This window comes from Grampus griseus, assembly GCF_964374135.1.
Source record: "Grampus griseus genome assembly, chromosome: 8".
NCBI classification, from domain to species: domain Eukaryota; kingdom Metazoa; phylum Chordata; class Mammalia; order Artiodactyla; family Delphinidae; genus Grampus; species Grampus griseus.
This window is the reverse complement of record NC_139002.1, coordinates 96349686-96374374: the sequence shown is the minus strand read 5'-3', so window position 1 is coordinate 96374374 and position 24689 is coordinate 96349686. Positions and strand designations below refer to the sequence as shown.

The following is a 24689-nucleotide window of genomic DNA, read 5'->3' as shown; positions in this document are numbered from 1 at the left end:
CATAAGTGATTTCTGAATTGCCTCTGGGGAGGGGATGGGCAATGCTAACATAAGATTATTTCAACCGTCTATCAGATAAATTCTTAATGAATACCTTAGGTATCAAAAGAGCACTAAGAACTATGGATATGAAGTTTTCAAGATAGTTCTCAGCCTCATAGGGCTTCAGACACATGTACAGGCAATTACTGTGTCCATTATGGGAAGTACAGGGTAGTCTGAGAATCCATGGGAAGGACAGCCAACTCATTCTTAGAATATTACAGAAAGTTTCCTTGAAGAGTTGACATTCCATCTTAGACCTAAAATCCTAGTGAAGTTAGCTTGAGAAAGTTTTGGGGGAAGAAGAAAAATGTCCCAGGCAGAGAGAAGAGCCTATATGCAAGTCCGCAATGCAGAGAGACATGTCGGCTTAAGGAATCAAAGGAAATTTGGTGTGGCCGAGCACAGTGGGCCATGTGGCTGACTCAGGCTAGAGTAAGGGGAGGCTGGAGAAGCCCATAGGCCAAAGCCTTTGGAACCTTGTAGGCTATATAGGAATTAGGGCCTTACCTAGGAACAGTGGGGCTCCATTAAATTACTTTCAAACAGGTACTTGACATGATCAGATTTTTGTTTTAGAAAATTCCCTCTTACCACTGTGTGGAGAATAGATTGGAGATTGTCAAGAATGTGGCAGGAAAAACAGGACATTGTCAGCAATAACAATAGCTAATATTTAGAGAATCTTGCTAATGTGCCACTTACTGCACTAGGCACTGTACATGGGTTATCTATTTTAATCCTCACAACAACTCTGTGAAAGTAGGTATTCAGGTAAGAATCTAAGAATAAGAATCTAAGGCTTAGTCTTTGTTTTTCAAACGGTGGGGCATGACCCATTAGTAGGCTGTGAAATCAATTTAGTGGATTGTAACCAGAGTTTTTAAGTAAAATGAACAAGACAATAGGAAATGTTAGAGTATGTAGCACATAAGTATTTTTTCATGAAGTTTTTATGTTAGGTATAGATAAATATCTATGTACGCGTATTGGTTACAGCGTGAAACATATTTCCTGTTGTGTATCCACAGCACACACTATAGGGTTGTCTTAGATGCAGCTAAGTATTCAGACTCACAAGACTATCAGAGGCCACACTTGGCACCAGTCTACTTGGAATGATATAGGACAGAAACCAGAGCTTGCCAGCAAGACAGCTTCTTCAGTAGGAATCCCTATAGCAGTCCATATAATAGTCTCTACGGCTGTCCAGGGACTGCTCAGGTACAGGGAAGTGAGATCTTTATCAGGTCAGTGGGAGAGCCACCCTAGCACAGAAATCTTATGCCTTACAGGAGCCTAATATATCTTATAACAATTCTATAGGCATGGCTTTCAAGGTCCCCGCAGTGGACAGGCACAGTTACAAGAGTCACCCCATTTCAGGAAGCCCAAAGCAGGGTGTCTCATCGTCTTTTTTTTTTTTAAACAACTTAAAAATGTTTATTTTTAATAACGTATTTCCATCTCTGCTTTTTGCAAGTAATGGAAATGTTAGATTTGATTTAGCAGCAAGAGGTCATTTGTACCATAAACAGTGTTGCCTGCTAACATAGTTGACATTCTTCCCTTATCAGGTTTCCAGGGGTATACAGCTAGAGAGTTAACTGAAGGTGAAATTCTTATGCATAAGGAGAAAGGATTTTGCCCACAGGTCACAGTTTAGAAAGTTTGAAAAATACTCTTAGAGAGATTAGGTGTGTTATCTTAGGTTACACAGCTAGCTAGTAAGTGGTAGAACCAGAATTTGAACCCAGGCAAGGCTGATCCCATGTTTTTAATCACAGTTTTCTGCCACTGTTTCAGTAAAGCAAACACAGCTAGAGTAGTGGTAGTGAGGATAGAAAGTAGACATATCTGAGAAGGATTTAGGAAGTAGAGGTAGAGTAGGAAGCATTAGGAATGATTCTGAAGTTTTTTTAGTAAGAAAGGGGCATTTACTGATGTAATGATTATAGGAAGAAGAAAAGATTGGAAGAAGAAGTTGATGAGTTTTGGACATGCTGATTTTGAACTTCTTGTGAAATTTCCAAGTAGAGATGTGTAACAGGGAGTTGAATAAATGACTCTGAAGTTAAGGAACTGTGTGGTCCTGAGATACAAGTGTGGAAGTCTTTAGTATATAGATAGTAGTTGAAGCTGTAGGATGCAGTGAGAGTTCCCGGGAAGAGTGAGGACATTGAGAAGAAAAGGGGTACCAGGACAAAACCCTGAGAAATATTTATATTTTGGATTGGGCAGAGGTAGAGGAAGCCACAAAGGAGACTTAGAGAAGGAGCACCCAAGAACAGGGAGTTAGAGGGCCAGAGATGGGAGTGAACTGAGCTGTGGATATGAAGAAATTTAGAACGTGAATTAAGGGCAGTGGCAGCATCATTACCATACTGGGCACAAGTTCTGGGTGGGACCAGTCTCTGGATTAGGCATTTGACCTCAGCCCGAAGAGGCGGCATGGTATAGGAGAGGGAGCTACGGTTTGGAATCAGAAAAACTACATTCTGGGGTAACATTTGCATCCTCTTAAGAGCTGATGCATCTTTCTAATATTATATATGCTGAGATCTATAGAATTGATAATACTAAAATGGATATTAATATTTGTACTGAATACCATTTCACTCACATATATAGTGTAGAGGATCTGGCAATGTCTAAGATTTATAGGACTTGAGAAGTTTAAGTAATGCAATAATTGTTCTTTCTTTCTCCATAGGTTCGACCTAAGCCTGTGGCCCAGAATAACATTCCTATTGCCCCAGCACCTCCTCCCATGCTTGCAGCTCCTCAACTTATCCAGAGGCCTGTCATGCTGACCAAGTTCACTCCCACGACCCTCCCTACCTCCCAGAATTCCATCCACCCCGTCCGTGTCGTCAATGGGCAGACTGCAACCATAGCCAAAACGTTCCCCATGGCCCAGCTCACCAGCATTGTGATAGCTACTCCAGGCACCAGACTCGCTGGACCTCAAACTGTACAGCTTAGCAAGCCAAGCCTTGAAAAACAGGTACAGGCAAGAGTACGCACCTGCTTTGGGCAGTAGCTTTGCCGTTGAGGCTGGTCAGTCTGTAAGGGGTCTTTATCTTCTCAGCGGCTCCTTATGTTAGCACCATTGTCTGTTACTTATCATGTGATAATTTATCCACAATGCAAAAGGGCTGTTCTTACTGAAGAAAGTTGGGTTGCTTTACCCACCATCCCCTTATACATGAATTTTGATTCCTGTGTGAATGAGCTCCCCCTGCTGCTTCTGAAGCAGAAATTCACAGATGGGTTCTGCTGCCCTCAGTCAGGAAGCACAGATAAGGTAGTAAACAGAAAATGCTATATTCATTTCGGCCCAGTAAGAATCCAGATGAGGATATCACTATGAAAGTTAGGAAGAATAAACAAAGCAAGGAAAAGGATTTCATTTCAAAGGTTTTCCCTGGTTATTACAGATAGTGAGGAGCCAATGAAAAAATTAAGATTTCTAAAATTCATTCTTTTAACTCTAGAGGATACAGACATTTTAGCTCAGATATTGAAGCCTTTCATTTATATTTCTAAAATCAGATTTTCTCCTAAAAACACAAGTCTATAGAAATACAGGTAACCTCCAAAGATACATAAGGGTTCTATGACAGAAAGATTTCTAAAACCAAGAAAAAGGATTTATAGGCAGTCACCATATTCTATTTAAAGAAAGACCAGTGACAAGAAAGAAGAATTGTGGAAAGAAAAGCTCTTTCAAGAAAGTTGATTTAAAAAGTCATTGCCCTATTTCTTATTGCTCAGGCTTGAGTTCTCATTCAACTGAAAATAGTCTCTGGTGATCCTGAATCTTCTGCTTCTGGATGGCTGACCATGATTCAGAGAGGCTGGCCAGATGGTGGGGAATGAGAAGGCTTCCTGCTGCCTTGGCCACCTTGAACAGAGGAGCCTTATGCATGGAATACCAGCTTTCTGCCCAGGCAGCTCATAAATGCAGCCGATCTGGCACTAAGAACCTGGGTACCAAAATCTCGTATCAAGAAATACCAGCAAGAACACATCTCTATTCCTGGGGAGGCTACTCAAACCCCCAAAAATGCTTTGAGGAACATTTAGAGATAAATTACTTACATGTATTTTAGATCAGGAGTTTTCAAATTTATTATCAGCAGAACTTCAATATTAAAATAATGAAAGTAAGATGCCCAAGCTTAGGAGTTTGGGTGGGGGCGTGTTTGTAGACCAGCTGCCATCATGTCCCGTGCTGGCTCTCAAAGGACGACCTCTGAGGAGCATTAGAGTTGTAAAGAATGTGGTTTCAAAACATTATTTTATTTATTTATTTAAATTTAGTTAGTTAGTTAGTTTTGGCTGCGTTGGGTCTTCGTTGCAGGTCGTGGGCTTTCTCTGGTTGTGGTGAGAAGAAGCTACTCTTTGCTGTGGTGTGCAGGCTTCTCGTTGTGGTGGCTTCTCTTGTTGTGGAGCATGGTCTCTAGGTGCACAAGCTTCAGTAGTTGTGGCACGCGGGCTCAGTAGCTGTGGCTTGCGGGCTCTAGAGTGCAGGCTCAGTAGTTGTGGTGCACGGGCTTAGTTGCTCCGCGGCATGTGGGATCTTCGTGGACCAGGGCTCAAACCCGTGTCCCATGCATTAGCAGGCAGATTCTTTTTTTCCTTTTTAATTAATTAATTTATTTATTTATTTTTGGCTGTGTTGGGTCTTCGTTTTTGTGCGAGGGCTTTCTCTAGTTGCAGCAAGCGGGGGCCACTCTTCATCGCGGTGTGTGGGCCTCTCACTGTCGCAGCTTCTCTTGTTGCGGAGCATAAGCTCCAGACGTGCAGGCTCAGTAGTTGTGGCTCACGGGCCTAGTTGCTCCGCGGCATGTGGAATCTTCCCAGACCAGGGCTCGAACCCGTGTCCCCTGCATCGGCAGGCAGATTCTCAACCACTGCGCCACCAGGGAAGCCCGGCAGGCAGATTCTTAACCACTGCGCCACCAGGGAAGTCCCTCAAAACGTTATTTTAAATTATTAAATACTATTTCTCTTTGACCTCTTTTTTGATAAAGATATTTTTAGGAGACAAGAATCTTCAGTTTCATTTCATTTTTACATTTCTTATTTTTTCTGATTACAAAGATGATACCTGTTCACCGTAAAGGAAAGCTCAAACGTTACAGAAATATATATTGTAGAAATGTATTCCTTCATAATCATTGAAGAGAGTAAATTTCTCCCATAATTTTACCCTCCAAAGTTGCTATTAGCAGATTAGATTATATTCCTCCACATATTTTCTTTCTAAAGGAAAATACAAAATCAAACTGTATATTACTTTGTAACTTGCTTTTTTTTCATATTAAATCTTGAATATCTTTTCATATCCCAGCCTTACATATTGATAGAGCTTTTCATTTTGATTATAAAAATATCATAAAAAGGTATCCATGAATTCTTAAAAATCAAAAAAAAATTATTTTCTAGCAGTGAATTCCATGGTCTTTCTTCTTGTTGATCTAATAGAGGAATGTAATCATTGCTGTTTTAGTTTAGCAGGCCACCTGGCACAGCAGTCTTACAGGTTATCAAGCTCAGTCAGCAAGGATTCTCTTTAGACTCCATTCTCAGAATTCTCTTACTTCAGATCTTTCTACTATCCTCTTTTTTTTTTTTTCCATGTTTCATTTCCAGTATCTTATTTATAGCTGTTAAGAGATCCCATAGATGAGCATTATGTAGCCACGGAAGTACCACTTACAGCCTACTCATAGAGTTATCAAAACCTGTGTCCAGCATTCTCTCTGTGGCCAGGCTAGATGGGTTCCTTTCTGCTTGCTACTCTTTCGTTTAGGGTGATAACAGTCACTTAATAAAAAATGTTGATTCTGTGCCAGCTGCCATGCGACATGTGCTAACACAAGGGTTGGGAGGTCAAAGCCTGTACCCTCACAGAGCTTGGTCTGGGGCAGGCACTGTGGCTCTGCCTCCAGGGGAGGAAGCATGGCAGGTCGTGTAGTTTCACATAGGCATAGGAAAGGGAGAGGCAGCGTCAGCTGTAACAACAGTGGTCTCACTTCTCCTTCCCCCCATCAGGCATCCCCAACTTCCTTATCCACCCTAGATAAGAGAACCTGTCTTATCCCTTATCAGAAGCCACATTACCTTGTGGCTGTGAGAAACTGAGTGGTAGAGTTTAAAGAGCTTTGAGGCTAGAAACATACTTAGGCAGAAAGGCAGATAAAGCCAGACAGACTTATATCATGGCCCCCACACTGCCTCCTGTTATGTCTTTGTCCTCTCCAGCACTCTGTGAAATGGGGCTAAACACCTGTGGATGGCGGAATGACGTAAAGAGCTTAAAGTCCGTTAGACTGTGTCTGACGCATTTAGTTCTCAGGGATTATGTTCATTTCTTATCCACGTCACCCCACCCCAATCCCTGCAACAAAAACATCTATGTATGTCCCTAAGGCTAGGCTACTGAAAAAAATCCTAGGTTGTATGGGAAAATCTGTCAGATTGCCACCCATTCCCCTACTTCCATCTATATTTTGTATAGGAACCTACACAGTGTCCTCTAAAAAAAAGAGTACTTCCAAGTTGAGAGTATTATCCAATGTATTAGCCTCAGATCCCAGTCTTCTCTTTAAGGAAACTTGAGGTGGTAACTCTTTGCCCTCAATCCAGATTTTTTTAACCTTGATTGATGAAACTTTGTACATTAAAAAAATTTTCAAGCGCCTAACTTTCATTATTCATGCAGCCCAGCCTTAAAAGATGAATTTGTAATTCAGGGGTATAAATGGCTAATTTAGTTCTATTCAGAGTTTTTGGTTTTTATCTTTGTAAAACCAAAAAAGAACAGGATTTGCAAATTCGTACAGGTGCCAAGTAGGAAATATATCAATAAACGAGTAAAACAGACTGGGAGTAAACAAGTAGATTTTTTTTCACTTCCAATGGGAACATGAGTACAAGAGATATCCCACTCTTAATTTCTTTGAAATAGTAAGACAAGTATGATAAAATCGACAATTTGGCCTTGGTGTCAAGAAGATAATAGAAAGTAGAAGAGACTGTGGTAAAGTGCAAAGTAATATACTCCATCTCAAGGAGGCAGCAACTTTTTGACAATAGCCAGTTTTTATCATATGAAAACTTTTTCAAGAAAAGCCAGAAATCCAGATATTTTGAGAGATTTCAAGATATACTTTTGAGATTAAAAACAAATAAAAATAAAATAAATAAAAAATTAAAAAGTATATATGTATATCAGTAACTGTTTAAACACCATGTAGGCAAAAAATAACACCTGCCGGACAGCTTCACCTCTGGATAGTGGTTTATAATCTCTGATAGAGACCATACTTTTAGCTTAATCTTTTTTGTTTGTTTGTTTCCCAACCTAATTGTTTTTTTAATTGAGGTGAAATTCTCATCACATCAAATTAACCATGTTAAAGTGAACAACTCAGTGGCATTTAGTACTTTCACAGTGTTGTGCAACTACCACCTCTGTCTAGTTCCAAAACATTTTTATTACCCCAAAATGAAACTCAGTACTCATGAAGTAGTTACTCCTCATTTGCTCCTCCCCTGCCTCTAGCAATCACCAATCTGCTTTCTGTCTCTATAAATTTACCTATTCTGGGTATTTCATATAGATGGACTCATACAGTATGTGACCTTTTGTATCTGGTTTCTTTACTTAACATAATGTTTTAAGATTTATCCATATTGTAACATGTATTAGTACTCCATTCCTTTTTAATAGTCAAATAGTATTCCATTTGTATGTATATACCACAATTTGTTTATCCATTCACCCATTGATAGATTTGGATTATTTTCACCTTTTGGCTATTGGGAATAGTGTTGCTGTGAATATTAATGCACTAGTATTTGTTTGAGCACTTATTTCCCATTCTTTGGGGTATATACCTGCAAGTGGAATTGCTGGATCATATGGTAATTCTATGTTTAACTTTTTGAGGAACTGCCAAACTGTTTTCCACAGCAACTGAATCAGTTTACATTCCCACCAGCAAGGTATGAGTGTTCCATTTTCTTCACCTCCTTACCAACACTTATTATTTTCCTTTTTTGAAAAATTATAGCCATCCTAGTGGGTGTGAAATGATATCACATTGTGATTTTGATTTGCATTTCCCTAATAATTAACGTTGTTGAGCATCTTTTCACGTGCTCGTTGGCCATATGTAAATTTTCTTTGGAGAAATCTCTGAGTTCTTTGCCGGTTTTTAAACTGGGTTGTTCATGTTTTTGTTGTTGAGTTGTAAGAGTTCTTTATATAATCTGGATACTGGATCCTTATCAGATATGTAACTTGAAAACATTTTCTCTCAATATATAGGTTGTCTTTTCACTTTCTAATGTCCTTTGATGCACAGAAGTTTTTAAATTTTTTCTTTTGTTGCTTGTGCTTTTGGTGTCATAACTAAGAATCCATTGTCACATCTAAGGTCATGAAGATGTATCCCTAATTTTTCTTCTAAGAGTTGTATGGTTTTAGCTCTTATATTTAGGTCAGTAATCCATTTTGACTTAATTTTTGTATATAGGGTGAAACAAGGGTCCAACTTTATTCTTTTGCAGGTGGATATCCAGTTCTCCCAGCACTATTTGTTGAAGAAACTATTCTGTCCCCATTTGAATGATCATTGCATCATTATTGAAAATCTATTGGCCATGGATGTATGGGTTTATTTCTGGACTCTCAGTCCTATTCTGTTGGTCTATATGTCTGTCCTTATGCCAGTACCAACCACACTGTCTTAATTGCTATAGTTTTGTAGTAAGTTTTGACATTGGGAAATATGAATCCTCCAACTTTTTTCTTTTTCAATATTGTTTTGGCTATTCAGGGACCCTTACAGCTCTACATGAACTTGAGAATTGGCTTTTCCAGTCTTTCTGCAAAAAAAGGGTGGGGTAGGGGGCTGTTGGAATTTTGATAGGAATTCTTTTGAATCTGTAGATTGCTTTGCATAGTATTGCCATCTGGGCAATATTCTGTCTTCCAGTCCTTGAACATGAGGTCTTTCCATTTACTTAGGTTTTCTTTATTTCTTCAGCAGTGTTTTATACTTTTCAGTGTACAAGTCTTTCACCTCCTTGGTTAAATTTACTCCTAGGTTTTCTTTTTGTTTTTTTAAATAAATTTATTTATTTTTTATTTGTTTATTTTTGGCTGTGTTGGGTCTTTGTTGCTGCGTGCAGGCTTTCTCTGGTTGTGGCGAGCGGGGGCTACTCTTTATTGTGGTGTGCAGGCTTCTCATTGCAGTGGCTTCTCTTGTTGCAGAGCATGGGCTTTAGGCACGCGGGCTTCAGTAGTTGTGGCACATGGGCTCAGTAGTTGTGGCTCACAGGCTCTAGATCACAGGCTCAGTAGTTGTGGCGCACAGGCTTAGTTGCTCTGTGGCATGTGGGATCTTCCTGGACCAGGGCTCAAACCCATGTCTTCTGCATTGGCAGGTGGATTCTTAACCACTGCACCACCAGGGAAGTCCCTATTCCTAGGTATTTTATTCTTTTGGATGATATTGTAAATTGAGTTTTTTTTTAATTTCCTATTAGGATTGTTCATTGCTATCATGAATTACCATGTATTAGAAATACAGCTGGTTTTTGTGTTGATCTTGTACCTCACAATTTTCCTGAATTCATTTATTAGCTATAGTAGTTGTTTTGTGGATTCTTTAGGATTTTATGTATATATAAGATCATGTCCTCTGCAAAAAGAAATAGTTTTATGTGTTCCTTTGCAATTTGGATGCCTTATATTTCTTTTTCTTGCCTAATTGCTCTGGCTAGAATTTCTACTATAATGTTGAATAGCAGTGATGAAAGTGGGCATACATCTCTTGTTCCTGATCTCAGAGGGAAAGCTTTCAGTATTTCACCATTGAGTATGATGCTAGCTGTAGTTTCACATAAATGCCCTTTATAAAGTTGAGGACATTCCCTTCTGTTCCTAGTTTTCTGAGTGTTCGTATCATGAATGGGTGTTAGATTTTCACAGATGCTTTTTCTGCATTAACTGAGATGATCGTATCGTTTTTCTTTCCCTTCATTTATTAACGTGGTATATTACATTGATTTTTTTTAAAATATCTTCCATTCCTAGGATAAGTTCCACATTGTCATTGTGTATCATCCTTTTAATATGCTGTTGGATTCAGTTTGCTAGTATTTTATTGAGGACTTTTGCATCTATATTCATGACAGATATTGGTCTTTAATTTTCTATTATTGTGGTGTCTTTGTCTGGCTTTGGTATCAGGATAATGCTGGCCTCATAGAATGAGTTAGAAAGTGTTTTCTGCTCTTCTATTTTTTGGAAAAGTTTGAGAAGGATTGGTGTTAATTCTTTAACTGTTTGGTAGAATTCACCAGAGAAGCTGTCTGGTCCTGGACTTTTCTTTTTTGAGAGGTTTTTTTTTTTTTTTTTGCGGTACGTGGGCCTCTCACTGTTGGTGGCCTCTCCCATTGCGGAGCACAGGCTCCGGACGCGCAGGCTCAGCGGCCATGGCTCACGGGCCTAGCTGCTCCGTGGCATGTGGGATCTTCCCGGACTGGGACACGAAACCGTGTCCCCTGCATCGGCAGGCGGACTCTCAACCACTGCGCCACCAGGGAAGCCCTTGAGAGGATTTTGATTACTGTTTCAGTCTCTTTAGTTGCTATAGGTCTGTTGACATTTTCTATTTCTTCTTGAGTCAGTTTGGTAATTTGTATGTTTATAAGAATTTATCCATTTCATCTATGTTATCTGATTGTTTTTTTAATTGAAGTATAGTTGACTTACAGTATTGTGTTAATTACTGCTGTACAGCAAAGTGCTTCAGTTATACATATGTATACATTCCTTTTTATATTCTTTTCCATTATGGTTTATCATAGGATATTGAATATAGTTCTCTGTGCTATACAGTAGGACCTTGTTGTTTATCCATTCTATACATAAAAGCTTACATCTGCTAACCCCAGCCTCTGACTCCATCCCTTCCCCAATCCAGTCACCCTTGGCAACCTGTTGGTGTACAGTTGATCAGTGTATTCTCTTATAATCCTTTTTATTTCTATAAGATTGGTAGTAATGTCCCCACTTTTATTTCTGATTTTTGTTATTTGTGTCTTCTCTCTTTTTTCCTTATTCTGTCTTATTAAAGGTTTGTCAATTTTGTTGATCTTTTCAAAGAATCAACTTTTGGTTTCGTTAATTCTGTCGTTTTTCTATTCTCCAATTCATTTATCTCCGCTATAATTTTTATTATTTCCTGCCTTCTGCTAGCTCTGTGTTTAGTTCTTCTTTTCTAGTTCCTTAAGCTATAAATTTAGGTTATTTAGGTTATAAGCATTTAGATTTGAATGCTTTCTTATTTTTTATGTACAGACTATTACAGCTTTAAATTTCCCTCTGACCAGTGCTTTCACTGCATCTCATCAGTTCTGCTATGTTTATTTTCATTTTCATTCTTCAGGGAGATAGAAAGTTTCCCTAGTGATTTCTTCTTTGTTCCACTGGTTGTTTAAAAGTATGTTTTTTAGGGACTTCCCTGGTGGTCCAGTGGCTAAGACTCCACGCTCCCAGTGCAGGGGGCCCGGGTTCGATCCTTGGTCGGGGAACTAGATCCCACATGCTGCAACTAAAGGTTCACATGCTGCAGCTAAAGGTCCCGAATGCCGCAACTAAAGAAAAAAGGATCCCGCATGCCACAACAAAGATCCTGCATGCCACAACTAAGACCCGGCGCAGCCAAATAAAAGTATGTTGTTTAATTTCTACATACTTAAAATTTTTCTGGTATTCCTTTATATTGACTTCTAGCTTCTTTCTGTTGTCATCAGAAAAAATACTTCATATGACTTCAGTCTTTTAAAATTTATTAGGATTTGTTTTGTGGCCTAAAATATGGTCTATCCTGAAGAATGTTTCATGTGTACTTGAGAAGAACGTGTATTCCGTTGTTGTTGAGTAGGCTGTTCTTTATGTCTCTTAGGTCTAGTTGGTTTATAGTGTTGTTTAAGTCCTCTGTTTCCTTATTGATCTTCTTTCTACGTGTGCTTTCCATTATTTAAAGCGAGGTATTAAAGTCTTTAATTATTATTACAGAACTGTGTATTTCTCCCCTCAATTCTGTCAGTATATGCATCATATATTTTGAGACTCTGTTGTTTGGTGCATATATATTTGAAATTGTCATATCTTTTTGATAAATTGACTCTTTTATCAATATATAATGACCTTTTTTGTCTCCTGCAATGGTTTTTGACTTACAGTGAATTTTGTCTGATATTAGCATAGCCATCTCTGTACTCTTTTGGTTACTATTTGTGTGCAGTATCTTTTTCCATCCTTTGATGGATACCTTTCTATGTCTTTGGCTCTAAAAGGTATCTCTTGTAGATAGCATATTGTTGGATCTTGTGTTTTTTTGTTTTTTGTTTTTAACATTTATTTATTTATTTTTCACTGTGTTGGATCTTTGTTGCTGTGTGTGGGCTTTTCTCTTGTGACGAGGGGGTGCTACTCTTCATTGCAGTGTGCAGGCTTCTCATTGCAGTGGCTTCTCTTGTTGCGGAGCATGGGCTCTAGGCGGGCAGGCTCAGTAGTTGTGGTGCACAGGCTTAGTTGCTCCGCAGCACGTGGGATCTTCGCAGGCCAAGGCTCGAACCCGTGTCCCCTACATTGGCAGGCAGATTCTTAACCAATGCGCCACCGGGGAAGTCCCGGATCTTGTTTCCTTAATCCATTCTGCCGCTCTCTGTTGTTTAATTGGTGAGTTTAATCCAGTTACATTTAAAGTGATTACTGATAGGCAAGGATTTATGCCATTTTGCTCTTTGTTTTCTACATGTCTTATGTCTTTTTTGGACCCCAGTTCCTCCAATACTGCCATCTTTTGTGTGTGTGTGTTTTTTTTTTTTTACACCAGTGTATGTACTTTTTTGATGCTCTCCTCATTTCCTTTTCTGTATGTTTTAGTTATTTTCTTAATGGTTACCATGGGGACTATAGATAACATTCATAAATTTTTAACAATGTAATTTAATTTGATCCCAGCTTAGCTTCAGTAGTATACAAAATCTCTGCTCCTATACAGCTCTGGCCAGCCCCCTTTTATGTTGTTACGGTCTCACATTGCATCTTTATATATTGTGTGGCCACTAATACATATTTATAATTTTTTCATTCATTTTTCTTTTAAATCATATAGGAAGCAAAAAGAAAAGTTACAAATCAAAGATACAGTAATACTGGATTTTATATTAACCTATGTAGTTACCTTTATTGGAGTTTTTTTTTCTTGTTTGGCTTCAAGTTACTGTCTAGGATCTTTTTATTTAACCTGAAGAACGCTAAAGGGAGTTCTTTTAGGACAGGTCTACTTGCAGTGAACTCCCTTTGCTTTTTGCAGGAAATGGAGTTCTCGGTTAATAGTCTTTTTTCTGTCAGAACTTTAATTGTGTATTTATTTATTTTGGCTGTGCTGCACAGCATGCAGGATCTTAGTTCCCTGACCAGGGATGGAACCTGTGCCCCCTGCGGTGGAAGTGTGGAGTCTTAACCACTGGACCGGCAGGGAAGCCCCCTCAGCACTTTAAATGTGTCATCCCACTGCCTTGTGGTCTCTGGTTCTGATGAGAAATTGACTGTTAATCTTATTGAGGACCCTTACATGTGATGCATCATTTTGCTTTTGCTGCTTTCAAGATTCTCTCTTTGGCTTTTGACAGTGTGATTATACTGTGTTTCAGTATGAGTGTCTTTGAGTTTATCCTACTTGGAGGTCACTGAGCTTCTTGGATGTGTACAGGCGTACCTTGGAGATATTGTGGATTCAGTTCCACACCACCACAATAAAGCAGATAAAGGTAGTCACATGAATTTTCTGGTTTCTCAGTGCATATCCAAGTTATGTTTACACTATACTGTAGTCTACTGAGTGTGCAATAGCATTATGTCAAAAAAACAATGTATATACCTTAATTTAAAAATACTTTATTGCTAAAAAATGCTCACCATCATCTGAGCCTTTATCACATTATAATCTTTTTGCAGTGAGATCACTGATCACAGATCACCATAACAAGTATGATAATAATGAAAATGTTTGAAATATTGTGAGAATTACCAAAACTTGACACAGAGACAGGGTTGCCACGTACTTTCGGTTTGTAAAAAATGCAGTATCTGCAAAGTGCAATAAAGTGAAGTGCGATAAATAAATAAAATGAGGTATGCCTGTAGATTCATATATTTCATCAAATTTGGGAAGTTTACAGCTGTTATTTCTTCAAATATTTCTGCTTCTTTCTGTGTCCTTTCCCCCTGGGAGTCTATAATGCATATGTTGGTATGCTTGACAATGTCTCACAGGTTTCTTAGGCTCTGTACTTTTTCTACATTCTTCTTTTCTATCTGCTCCTTAGACTGGAAATTTCAGTTATCCTATCTTCAGGTTCACTGATTCTTTCTTTTGCCTGAACCCCTTAATGAATTTATCATTTCAGCTATTATATTTTTTAGCTCCAGATTTCTATTTGGTTCTTCTAAATAATTTCTATGTCTTTATTAACATTTTCTTTTTGGTGAGACATTGTTCTTCTGGATGTTTTTTTTTTTCCCGGTACGCGGGCCTCTCACTGGTGTAGCCTCTCCCGTTGCGGAGCACAGGCTCCGGACGCGCAGGCTCAGTGGCCATGGCTCACGGGCCCAGCCGCTCCGCGGCATGTGGGATCTTCCCAGACCAGGGCACGAACCCATGTCCCCTGCATCAGCAGGTGGACTCTCAACCACTGCGCCACCAGGGAAGCCCTCTTCTGGAATTTTTTTAGTTCTTTGTTCCTGGTTTCTTTTAGCTCTTTGAGCATATTTAAGGCAGTTGACTGCTACCCCAGTTCTCCTCCTACCCCAGGGTTTACTGCTGTTAATTGTTGAGAGCTGCAGTTGTTTGTTTAGTGCCTTTTCCAAACTATTTTTGCAAATACTATTTCTTGTCATGTGTGGTTATTGAAATTTCTGTTCTATTAGATTTACTTAAACAACTGGAGCCAAAAAGAAGAAAAAGGTAGTAATAAGTAAGTGAAAATAAAAACAGAAAACCCTTTCTTGGTCTTTGCAGATTGGCTTTGAGCAGGGGGCATTCCTTCAATGCTAAGCCAGGCCACCTGTAACTGTGTCTTAGACTTCACCTCTTTCTTGGACAGAGCTCAAAGATCAGCCAGAGGTACAAGCTTAGGGTTCTCTCAGCTCTTTTCTGAGTATGCATCTAGCCCTGGGAATGCTCAGTGCACTTGGGGTTCCCCAGTACACGTGATAGCCCTTCAAAGCCCTTACTCCTCCAAGGATCTTCCTCCTCAGCCTCCTTCCTAGACCTTTGGGTCTGTCTGCTGCATACTCCACCTCCCATCCTTTGCACCAGGTAACTACAGGTAACATATGTCTTTAGATGCTTTCATCAGATGGCACCTGGAAAGCCTCTCTAGCCTTGGGTGGGCAAACAAGGGTCAGCCTGCACCAGTCCTTAGGGGATTACCGGACAGGTCAGAATACACAGCCACAAGTTGAAAACGAGTTCCGCAAACCACACCAGGAACACAGATTACCATCTCCACAGCCTCTGTTGAACTAAGGGATGGATTTGTTGGTAGGTAAGGAAAACTACTTTCTTAATAAAATTTAGCAGCCTCTTTCTTCAGTAAGTGGCCCCCCCCCCGGTTATTCTTAGTTTTTTATTGGATTCCAGAGTTTTAAAAAGTTGATTCTGTCAGTTTCTGCCAGCTTAATGTTTGCTTTAGTGAAAGCACTGATTCTAAAACTCCCTGTTTTCTGTGATGTCAAACCCTAATGTTTTTTGTTTGTTTTAAGCAGCTTAAAACAACAAAAATTTATTATCTCTCACAGTTTTTGAGGTCAGGAATCAGGTTGCATCTTAGCTCAGTGGTCCTGGCTCAAGGTCCCTCACAAATTTGCATTCAAACTAGTTGGTCAGGACTGCAGTCATTTCAAGGCTCAACTGGGGCTGGATAATTCACTTCCAAACTCAGTCACATGGTTGTCAGCAGTCCTCACTTCTCCCTGGCTGTTGGCAGGAGGTTCAGTTCCTCACCTCATAGGCCCCTCCATAGTGCTGTTCACAGCATGGCAGCTGGCTTCCCCTGGAGCAGAAGGTCCATGAGAGAAAGACACCTCCCCATTGTTTCGATTGCTTTATCTCTCTTTTTTTCTTTTAAGGAGTTCTGCTTTATTTTTAATACATTTTTTGTTTTTTTAAATTTATTTTATTTTTGGCTGTGTTGGGTCTTTGTTGCTGCATGCAGGCTTTCTCTAGTTTTGGCGAGCATGGGCTACTCTTTGTTGCGGTGCACGGGCTTCTCATTGCGGTGGCTTCTCTTGTTGTGGAGCACGGGCTCTAGGAACTCGGGCTTCAGAAGTTGTGTCACGCAGACTCTGTAGTTGTGGCTCGCAGGCTCTAGGTGCAGGTTCAGTAGTTGTGGCGCACAGGCTTAGTTGCTCCGCGGCACGTGGGATCTTCCTGGACCAGGGCTTGAACCTGTGACCCCTGCATTGGCAGGCGGATTCTTAACCAATGCGCCACCAGCAATTGCTTTATCTTTATTTTCTTGGGTGCTTTTGGTATTCTTTATCCAACCTTGAGATAATTGTACTCTTCTGCGTGAGAGAAAATTTGAACCCTGGATAATTCTTTAGTGAAGAGGAATTGGTTTGATCTTCCCTGGAGGCATCACCACTGCCTGCTTATTCAGCCCTAGAGATGGAAGTAAGAGACCCCCAGGGACATCACACAGCCTTGGAATGGAGCAGCAAACCCTTATAGTTGACCTTCTCTTCTCCCTCCCCTGTCAGACTCCTGTTCTTCCAATTCACGGAGCTATGAAATAAGCTTCCTGGATACCCAGGACCTTAAAAATGTCACTATAAACTACTTTCCCATTGCGTTCCTTTGTAGGTGTGTTTGGTGGTTTGTTTTATGGGGGAAATGTGTCCTTTTTGGTTAATAAAAAAAGCGTGTGTGTGAGAGAGAGGAAAGCAAGTGATTCTTCTGGTAGGTCATACTCCCCACTCAGAAGATCAACGTCTCTTTACAGCATACCTGCTCTACGGTGAGGCCCTGTGCTGGGCACAAAGGGGTGCAAAAGCGTGTAGAACAATCCTGCTCTCAAGTAGCTTATATTGTCTGGAGGTGGAAATAAGATAGGACCCTGATGAGAAAAAAAAAGTACAAGGTAGCATTTATGCCCCAGGACAGTGGTTGCCACAGTATTGATAAGACAGATACTTAACACTTTCCTAAAGTAATAATATGAGAAGCAGAAGGAAAATATGGACATGGCCAAGAAATAAAGTGAAAAAAATAAAGTGATTATGTTAGTTTTTCAGATCTAGTAAAATATTTCACAACATAAAGATTTCTGAGAATTTTGATATCCTGTTTGTAGAACCAGTCTTTCATTTGGCTCCTACTCATCAATAATCAGACAGTTTCACTCTCATTTATTTAATTACTTGTTGCCATACAAAAAGACCATTTGCATCTGCATTGTTTTTTTTTTAATAGATCTTTATTGGAGTATAATTGCTTCACAATACCGTGTTAGTTTCTGTTGTACAACAAAGTGAGTCAGCCATATGCATACACATGTCCCCATATCCCCTCCCTCTTGAGCCTCCCTCCCATCCTCCCTATCCCACCCCTGCTACGTCATCGCAAAGCACCAGGCCGATCTCCCTGTGCTATGCTGCTGCTTCCCACCAGCCAACTGTTTTACATTCGGTAGTGTATACATGTTGATGCTACTCTCACTTCACCCCAGCTTCGCTTTCCCACCCCATGTCATCAGGTGCATTCTCTATGTCTGCCTCTTTATTTCTGCCTTGCAACTAGGTTCATCAGTACCTTTTTTTTTTTTTTTTTTAGATTCCATATATATGTGTTAAATATGGTATTTGTTTTTCTCTTTCTGACTTACTTCACTCTGTATTACAGACTCTAGGTCCATCCACCTCACTATAGATAAGTCAATTTTGTTTCTTTTTATGGCTGAGTAATATTTCATTGTATATATGTGCCACATCTTCTTTATCTGTTCATCTGTTGATGGACATTTAGGTTGCTTCCGTGTCCTGGCTATTGTAAATAGTGCTGCAGTGAACATTGTGGTGAATGTTTCTTTTTGGATTATGGTTTCCCAGTAGTGGGATTGCTGGGTCATATGGTAGTTCTATTTTTAGTTTTTAAGGAACCTCCATACTGTTTTCTATAGTGGTTGTATCAATTTTCATTCCTACCAACAGTGTAGGAGGATTCCCTTTTCACCACACCCTTTCCAGCATTTATTGTTTCTAGCTTTTTTGATAATGGCCATTCTGACAGCGTGAGGTGATACCTCATTGTAGTTTTGATTTGCATTCCTCTAATAATTAGTGATGTTGAGCATCTTTTCATGTGCCTCTTTGCCATCTGTACGTCTTCCTTGGTGAAATGTCTATTTAGGTCTTCTGCCCGTTTTTTAACTGGATTGTTTGTTTTTTTGACATTGAGCTCCATGAGCTGTTTGTATATTTTGGAGATTAATCCTTTGTCTGTTATTCCATTTGAAAATATTTTCTCCCATTTTGAGGGTTGTCTTTTTGTCTTGTTTATGGTTTCCTTTGCTGTGCAAAAGCTTTTAAGTCCCATTTGTTTATTTTTGTTTTTATTTCTGTTACTCTAGGAGGTGGGTCAAAAAAGATCTCGCTGTGGTTTATGTCAAAGAGTGTTCTTCCTATGTTTTCCTCTAAAAGTTTTATAGTGTCTGGTCTTACATTTAAGTCTTTAATCCATTTGGAGTTTATTTTTGTGTATGGTGTTAGGTAGTGTTCTAATTTCATTCTTTTACGTGTAGCTGTCCAGTTTTCCCAACACCACTTATTGAAGAGGCTGTCTTTTCTCCATTGTATGTTCTTGCCTCCTTTGTCGTAAATTAGGTGCCCATATGTGCATGGGCTTATCTCTGGGCATTCTATCCTGTACCATTGATCTATATTTCTGTTTTTGTGCCAGTACCATACTGTCTTGATTACTGTAGCTTTGTGGTATAGTTTGAAGTCAGGGCACCTGATTCCTTCAGCTCCATTTTTCTGTCTCAAGATTGCTTTGGCTATTCGGGGTCTTTTGTGTTTCCATATGAATTGTAAGATTTTTTGTTTTAATTCTGTGAAGAATGCCTTTGGTAGTTTGATAGGGATTGCATTGAATCTGTAGATTGCTTTGGGTAGTAGAGACATTTTCACAATATTGATTCTTCCAATCCAAGAACATGGTATATTTCTCCACCTATTTGTGTCATCTTTGATTTCTTTCATCAGTGTTTTATAGTTTTGCGAATACAAGTCTTTCACCTCCTTAGGCAGGTTTATTCCTAGGTATTTTATTCTTTTTGTTGCAGTGGTAAATGGGAGTGTTTCCTTAATTTCTCTTTCAGATTTTTCATTGTTGGTGTATAGGAATGCCAGAGATTTCTGTGCATTAATTTTGTATCCTGCAACCTTACCAAATTCATTGATTAGTTTTTGGCATCTTTAGGATTCTCTATGTATAGTATCATGTCATCTGCAAACAGTGACAGTTCTACTTCTTCTTTTCCAATTTGTATTCCTTTTATTTCTTTTTCTTCTCTGATTGCTGTGGCTAGGACTTACAAAACTATGTTGAATAAGAGTGATGAGAGTGATCAGACATCCTTGTCTTGTTCCTGATCTTAGTGGAAATGCATTCACTTTTTCACCATTGAGTCTGATGCTTGCTGTGGGTTTGTCGTATATGGCCTTTATTATGTTGAGGTAGCTTTCCTCTATGCCCATTTTCTGGAGAGTTTTTTTTTATCATAAATGGGTGTTGAATTTTGTCAGAAGCTTTTTCTGCATCTGTTGAGATGATCATATGGTTTTTATTCCTTAATTTGTTAATGTGGTGTATCACATTGATTGATTTGCGTATATTGAAGAATCCTTGCATCCCTGGGATAAATCCCACTTGATCATGGTGTATGATCCTTCTAGTGTGCTGTTGGATTCTGTTTGCTAATATTGTGTTCAGGATTTTTACATCTATGTTCATCAGTGATATTGGTCTGTAATTTTCTTTTTTTGTGATATCTTTTTCTGGTTTTGGTATCAGGGTGATGGTGGCTTCATAGAATGAATTCGGGAGTGTTTCTCCCTCTGCAGTTTTTGGGAAGAGTTTGAGAAGGATCGGTGTTAGCTCTTCTCTTAATGTTTCATAGAAATCACCTGTGAAGCCATCTGGTCCTGGATTTTGTTTGTTGGAAGATTTTTAATTATGGTTTCAATTTCATTACTTGTGATTGATTTGTTTATATTTTCTAATTCTTCCTGGTTCAGTCTTGGAAAATTGTACTTTTCCAGGAATTTGTCCATTTCTTCATGGTTGTCCATTTTATTGGCATATAGTTGTTTGTAGTAGTCTCTTATAATCCTTTTCTGCATGGTTTTTAATTTTGAAAATGTAAATTAGGTTTATGTTTATAGTTTTATATCCACTGTTCTAATATCATTTCAGTATTTACAGAGGGTTTCATAAAATGAATTAGCCATTGGGTCAAGATAAGAATAGTAATGCAAACCCAGTCTACTAGTTTGCTAGCTGCCATTTGTGTCTGAAGATGGTAATGCTACTGGTGTTTCTTTTGTTTGAATGGACGCATCTGGAAGATGAACTTGGCCGTAATCAGGATGGCAGCCCTTTACAAGATGGCCTTTCCTTGGCAACTGCATCTCTCCTCTAATGGATGATATAGGCAGGTTTTAAATATCCCAAGTAAGGATAGTTCTGCAACCTCTCTTAGATTGTGATTAGAATTGTTCTGAAATAGAAAAGTGTGTATCTAAGATTCTTCTGGACATCATTCAGATCCTAAGCATGCTATGAACTAGAGCTTGACCCATATGTAACAAGAATGGACTGACTTCTGGGAAACTACCCCTGCCTCCTAAAGTACATTGAAATAGACTGTTGTATTTATAGATTCATAGCTTTTCTAGTCATGCAATTTAATCATTTCAACTGGGGCCTTCCATTTTACTTTTTCCCCCTTCTACAATGAAGTCCATATTATCTCCTTTATTAATATGTTTCCAATTTGAGTATGTTCTTTTCTTTCTTGTTGGCAACAGTCAAACTATGTTTGCTTTTATTCTTTTAATAAAAAAGTGAATTCTGAAGTTTCATTTAATTTTCTTCTTCTAGACAATTAAATCCCACACAGAAACAGATGAGAAACAAACGGAGAGCCGCACCGTCACTCCACCTACTGCACCCAAACCAAAACGGGAGGAGAACCCTCAGGTAGGCCCAGCCCTCCAAGGCATGGCTCAGTCTATGTGATGCGACTTATTCACAGGCATCATGAGGGACACTTGCTCCCTGAATCACTTGATATCCTTGTCTTGTGCTTTCTCACTATTCAGTAATGTTATTGCCAAATCAGGTTGGCCTGGGACAGATTAAGAGTGTGGTCTTGAGTGTTCGTGAGCTGGCAAACAGGCCTTTCATACGTATGTCACACATTAGACTTGTGTGATTCGTGACCATTGCCCCAGGTATCCCACTGCATTCCTAATGATCATTATGTTTTGTTTGTCTCAGCCAACATTTAAAAGATGTCCAGTTCACTCAGTTAAGGTCTGTGTTATCGATTACAGTTGTTACACGTGCATTTTTGTTATTACTATTGTATTGCATTAGATCCCCAAATTCCAGATGAATCAGTAGCTCATAAGTAGTTCACTGAAGCATAAAAGTAGGGATGAAAATACTAGCATCTGTACTACAACTTAGGATAGAATTATAAACTTAAATAGCAAACAAAACTGTGGTACAAATATAGAATGTGAATTTGTATGTCCTTAGGCAAGAGATTTTTTAGTTTGATACTTCTGTACAAGCAGCTATAAAAGAAAAATGTGAACAGGTAATATGATGATGAATATATGATAGTTGGATTTTATTAGACCAGCAATCCATTTCCTTCTAATCCTCAGTGCATTCTTTTTAATGAAACCATGTCAAATAGTGGCATAAAGCCATCAAAGCTTCATGTCATTTTTTTGAAGCAGTGATTTATTAAGCCAGTTCAGGTTTTTTTAAAGCAAGTACAAATTATAATACTTTCTGATATGAAATGAATTAATTTTTAATTTGTCTTTAAAGAAGAGACCAAAACTTGAACCTAAAAGAAGTCCTAGTCATGCATATTGCTGGGAAACTTATAATCTGCAAAATTAATGACAAGTATTAGGCTTAGAGAGGGGAAAACAGAAATTAGCAAAATTTCCTTATCAAAAGAAACTAAAAGAGGACTTCCCTGGTGGCGCAATGGTCAAGAATCCTCCTGCCAATGCAGGGGACATGGGTTCAAGCCCTGGTCCGGGAAGATCCCAGATGCCGTGGAGCAACTAAGCCTGTGTGCCACAGCTACTGAGCCTGTGCTCTAGAGCCCGCGAGCCACAACTGCTGAGCCCACGTGCCACAACTACTGAAGCCCGCTCACCTAGAGCCCGTGCTGCTCAACAAAAGAAGCCACCGCAATGAGAAGCCCGTGCACCGCAGTAAAGAGTAGCCCCCGCTCGCCGCAACTAGAGAAAGCCCGCGCGCAGCAACAAAGACCCAGTGCAGCCAAAAATAAATAAATAAATTTATTTTAAAAAACCAAGAAACTAAAGGATATCTTATGTCAGTGGCACAGTGTGGGCAAGCAAGTAGCATCATGTGGAGTAACACATATTTCTAATTGGACAGAATCACTGCCATAAAGGGAATAAATTAGTTATTGGCATGTGTGTGATACATAGATAAGGTAAAAGTTCTTGACAGCTTTTTATTCTATTTATCACTGAAAATCTGTTCTACAGAAGAGATTTTTTTCCATTTAATAATTCTTTTATGAGCTTGATCTAGACTGGCAAAGATGAGTTGGGTGTGAGTGGCCAAGAAGGATGCTGTTACTTGATTAAAAGAAGGTGCATCTGAATGTCAGTTCACACACTGCTTTATTAACAGAGAACAGTTGGTAGACAGCCTTCTAATCTTAAGTTTTGAAGGAATAGTGAAAATTAGGAACGTAGTTAATTGGCAGCCACAAAATGTATGCAATGTAGAAAATGGGCAGCACGTCCAAGACGCTTTTCGTTACTGAAGTACTCTGGCTGTCGGGAGGATAGGTGCCCACCCTAGTTTCTGAAATAAGAAATAAAATTAAAACATTTCTTCAGGACTCTGTGGATACCAGTAAAGGACATGTCTGTGTTCTCAAGTGGCTTGTTCAAGGTTATCTTTATAAAACACTCAGTACCTCGAATAGCTTGAACCTATCACTTCAGGCCAGAATACCATGATATTTAAAGTTGAGGGTAAAATGTCAGGATTTTCAAAGACCAAATTGTGGTATGAATAATTCTGCAGGATTATGTCTCCTGACAACTAATGATGTTCCTTATTCGTCACCGAGAGAAATGGATGATACGTTATTTGGCGTATTTAGCAGCTGCATGCAGTGGTACAGCAGAAAATAAAGGCGTACTTTCCAGACCACATGCAACCAAAGAGCAAAATAGTAATCAGTCTGTTGCTCTCTCCATTTTTAAGCATCTAACGCTCCAGCTTTGGAGTGCAGTGTTCTGAGCAGTCTGGCTTCTGATGGAGCCCTGAGAGTGGTGGCCAGAGAGAAAGCACTCTATAATTTGTAGGTCCATGGTTGATTGAAAAATCATAGTATTAAGCAGAACCACCTGCTGTCATTCCTAAAACTCACTTAGCTTTGAGTTATTGTCCAATCAGTGGTAGCAAAAATGTAAGAACCCCTGACCTGGTGTGACAAATGAAGTACTTAGAATTTGGAGCTTGTCGTGTGGGAGGCTGTTTGTAACCCTCTGTGTGTTTCTTCATTGTGAAGTCCTCTTCCCTCCCTGAGAATTTTTCTGGAAAAAACTTAGGTCATTCAAGATACTGATTTCTGCCATTGAGAGAGTGGAAGATATAGGCCCCAGTCCTTCTCTTTTGATCCCTGTAAGATCAGAAAGCTTCCAGAGCGGTTCCATAGCTGCTGAGAGTGGAGGGTGCCCACTCCTTGTTCACCTGAACCCGGCTTCCTTTCACCCACCAGCCATTGGGCTGGCATTCCCCAGGAGTCTAAGTAGGAACATGCAGCTGACTTTGCGAGAACCCACACTGAAGTATATTCTTCTTTTGTTTCTCTGGCACAGAAACTTGCCTTCATGGTGTCTCTGGGGTTGGTAACACATGACCATCTAGAAGGTAAGAGAAGATATTCATGGCGCTACCTTGCTTCTGGCCCAGGGCTTTGTTCTTGAAAATGTTGTTTGATTTATTGTTAGAACTGAAAATTGGAACACAAGCAGAGTATGATTCAACCAGTATGGACTCTTTTTTTGGAGTAAACTTACCTTCCTTCTGTGTAATGTTCAGCCCCTCTCCTTCCTATCATTATTTATCCACACTACTGTCCTGGGGAAGCTCCCTAGTTGCCTGCATTAAGGTGACTTCCGTTCACTTAGAGAAACTTTTTTTTTCCCTGGCAGCATAAAGTAGCAAATGCCCCTCTGACAAGTC

At 39.4% G+C, this 24689-nt stretch overlaps 1 protein-coding gene across 2 annotated transcripts in view; it reads left to right on the top strand.

Annotated features, from left to right (window-relative positions):
• Positions 1 to 24689, top strand: part of PHF21A (PHD finger protein 21A) — a 189304-nt gene that overhangs the window by 145800 nt on the left and 18815 nt on the right. For both annotated transcript variants that reach the window (XM_082659961.1, XM_082659960.1), the window contains exons 9-11: positions 2756 to 3049; positions 21309 to 21407; positions 24323 to 24374. In XM_082659961.1, coding sequence (XP_082516087.1) covers positions 2756 to 3049; positions 21309 to 21407; positions 24323 to 24374 — 445 coding nt within the window. The remainder of the gene's footprint in view (positions 1 to 2755; positions 3050 to 21308; positions 21408 to 24322; positions 24375 to 24689) is intronic.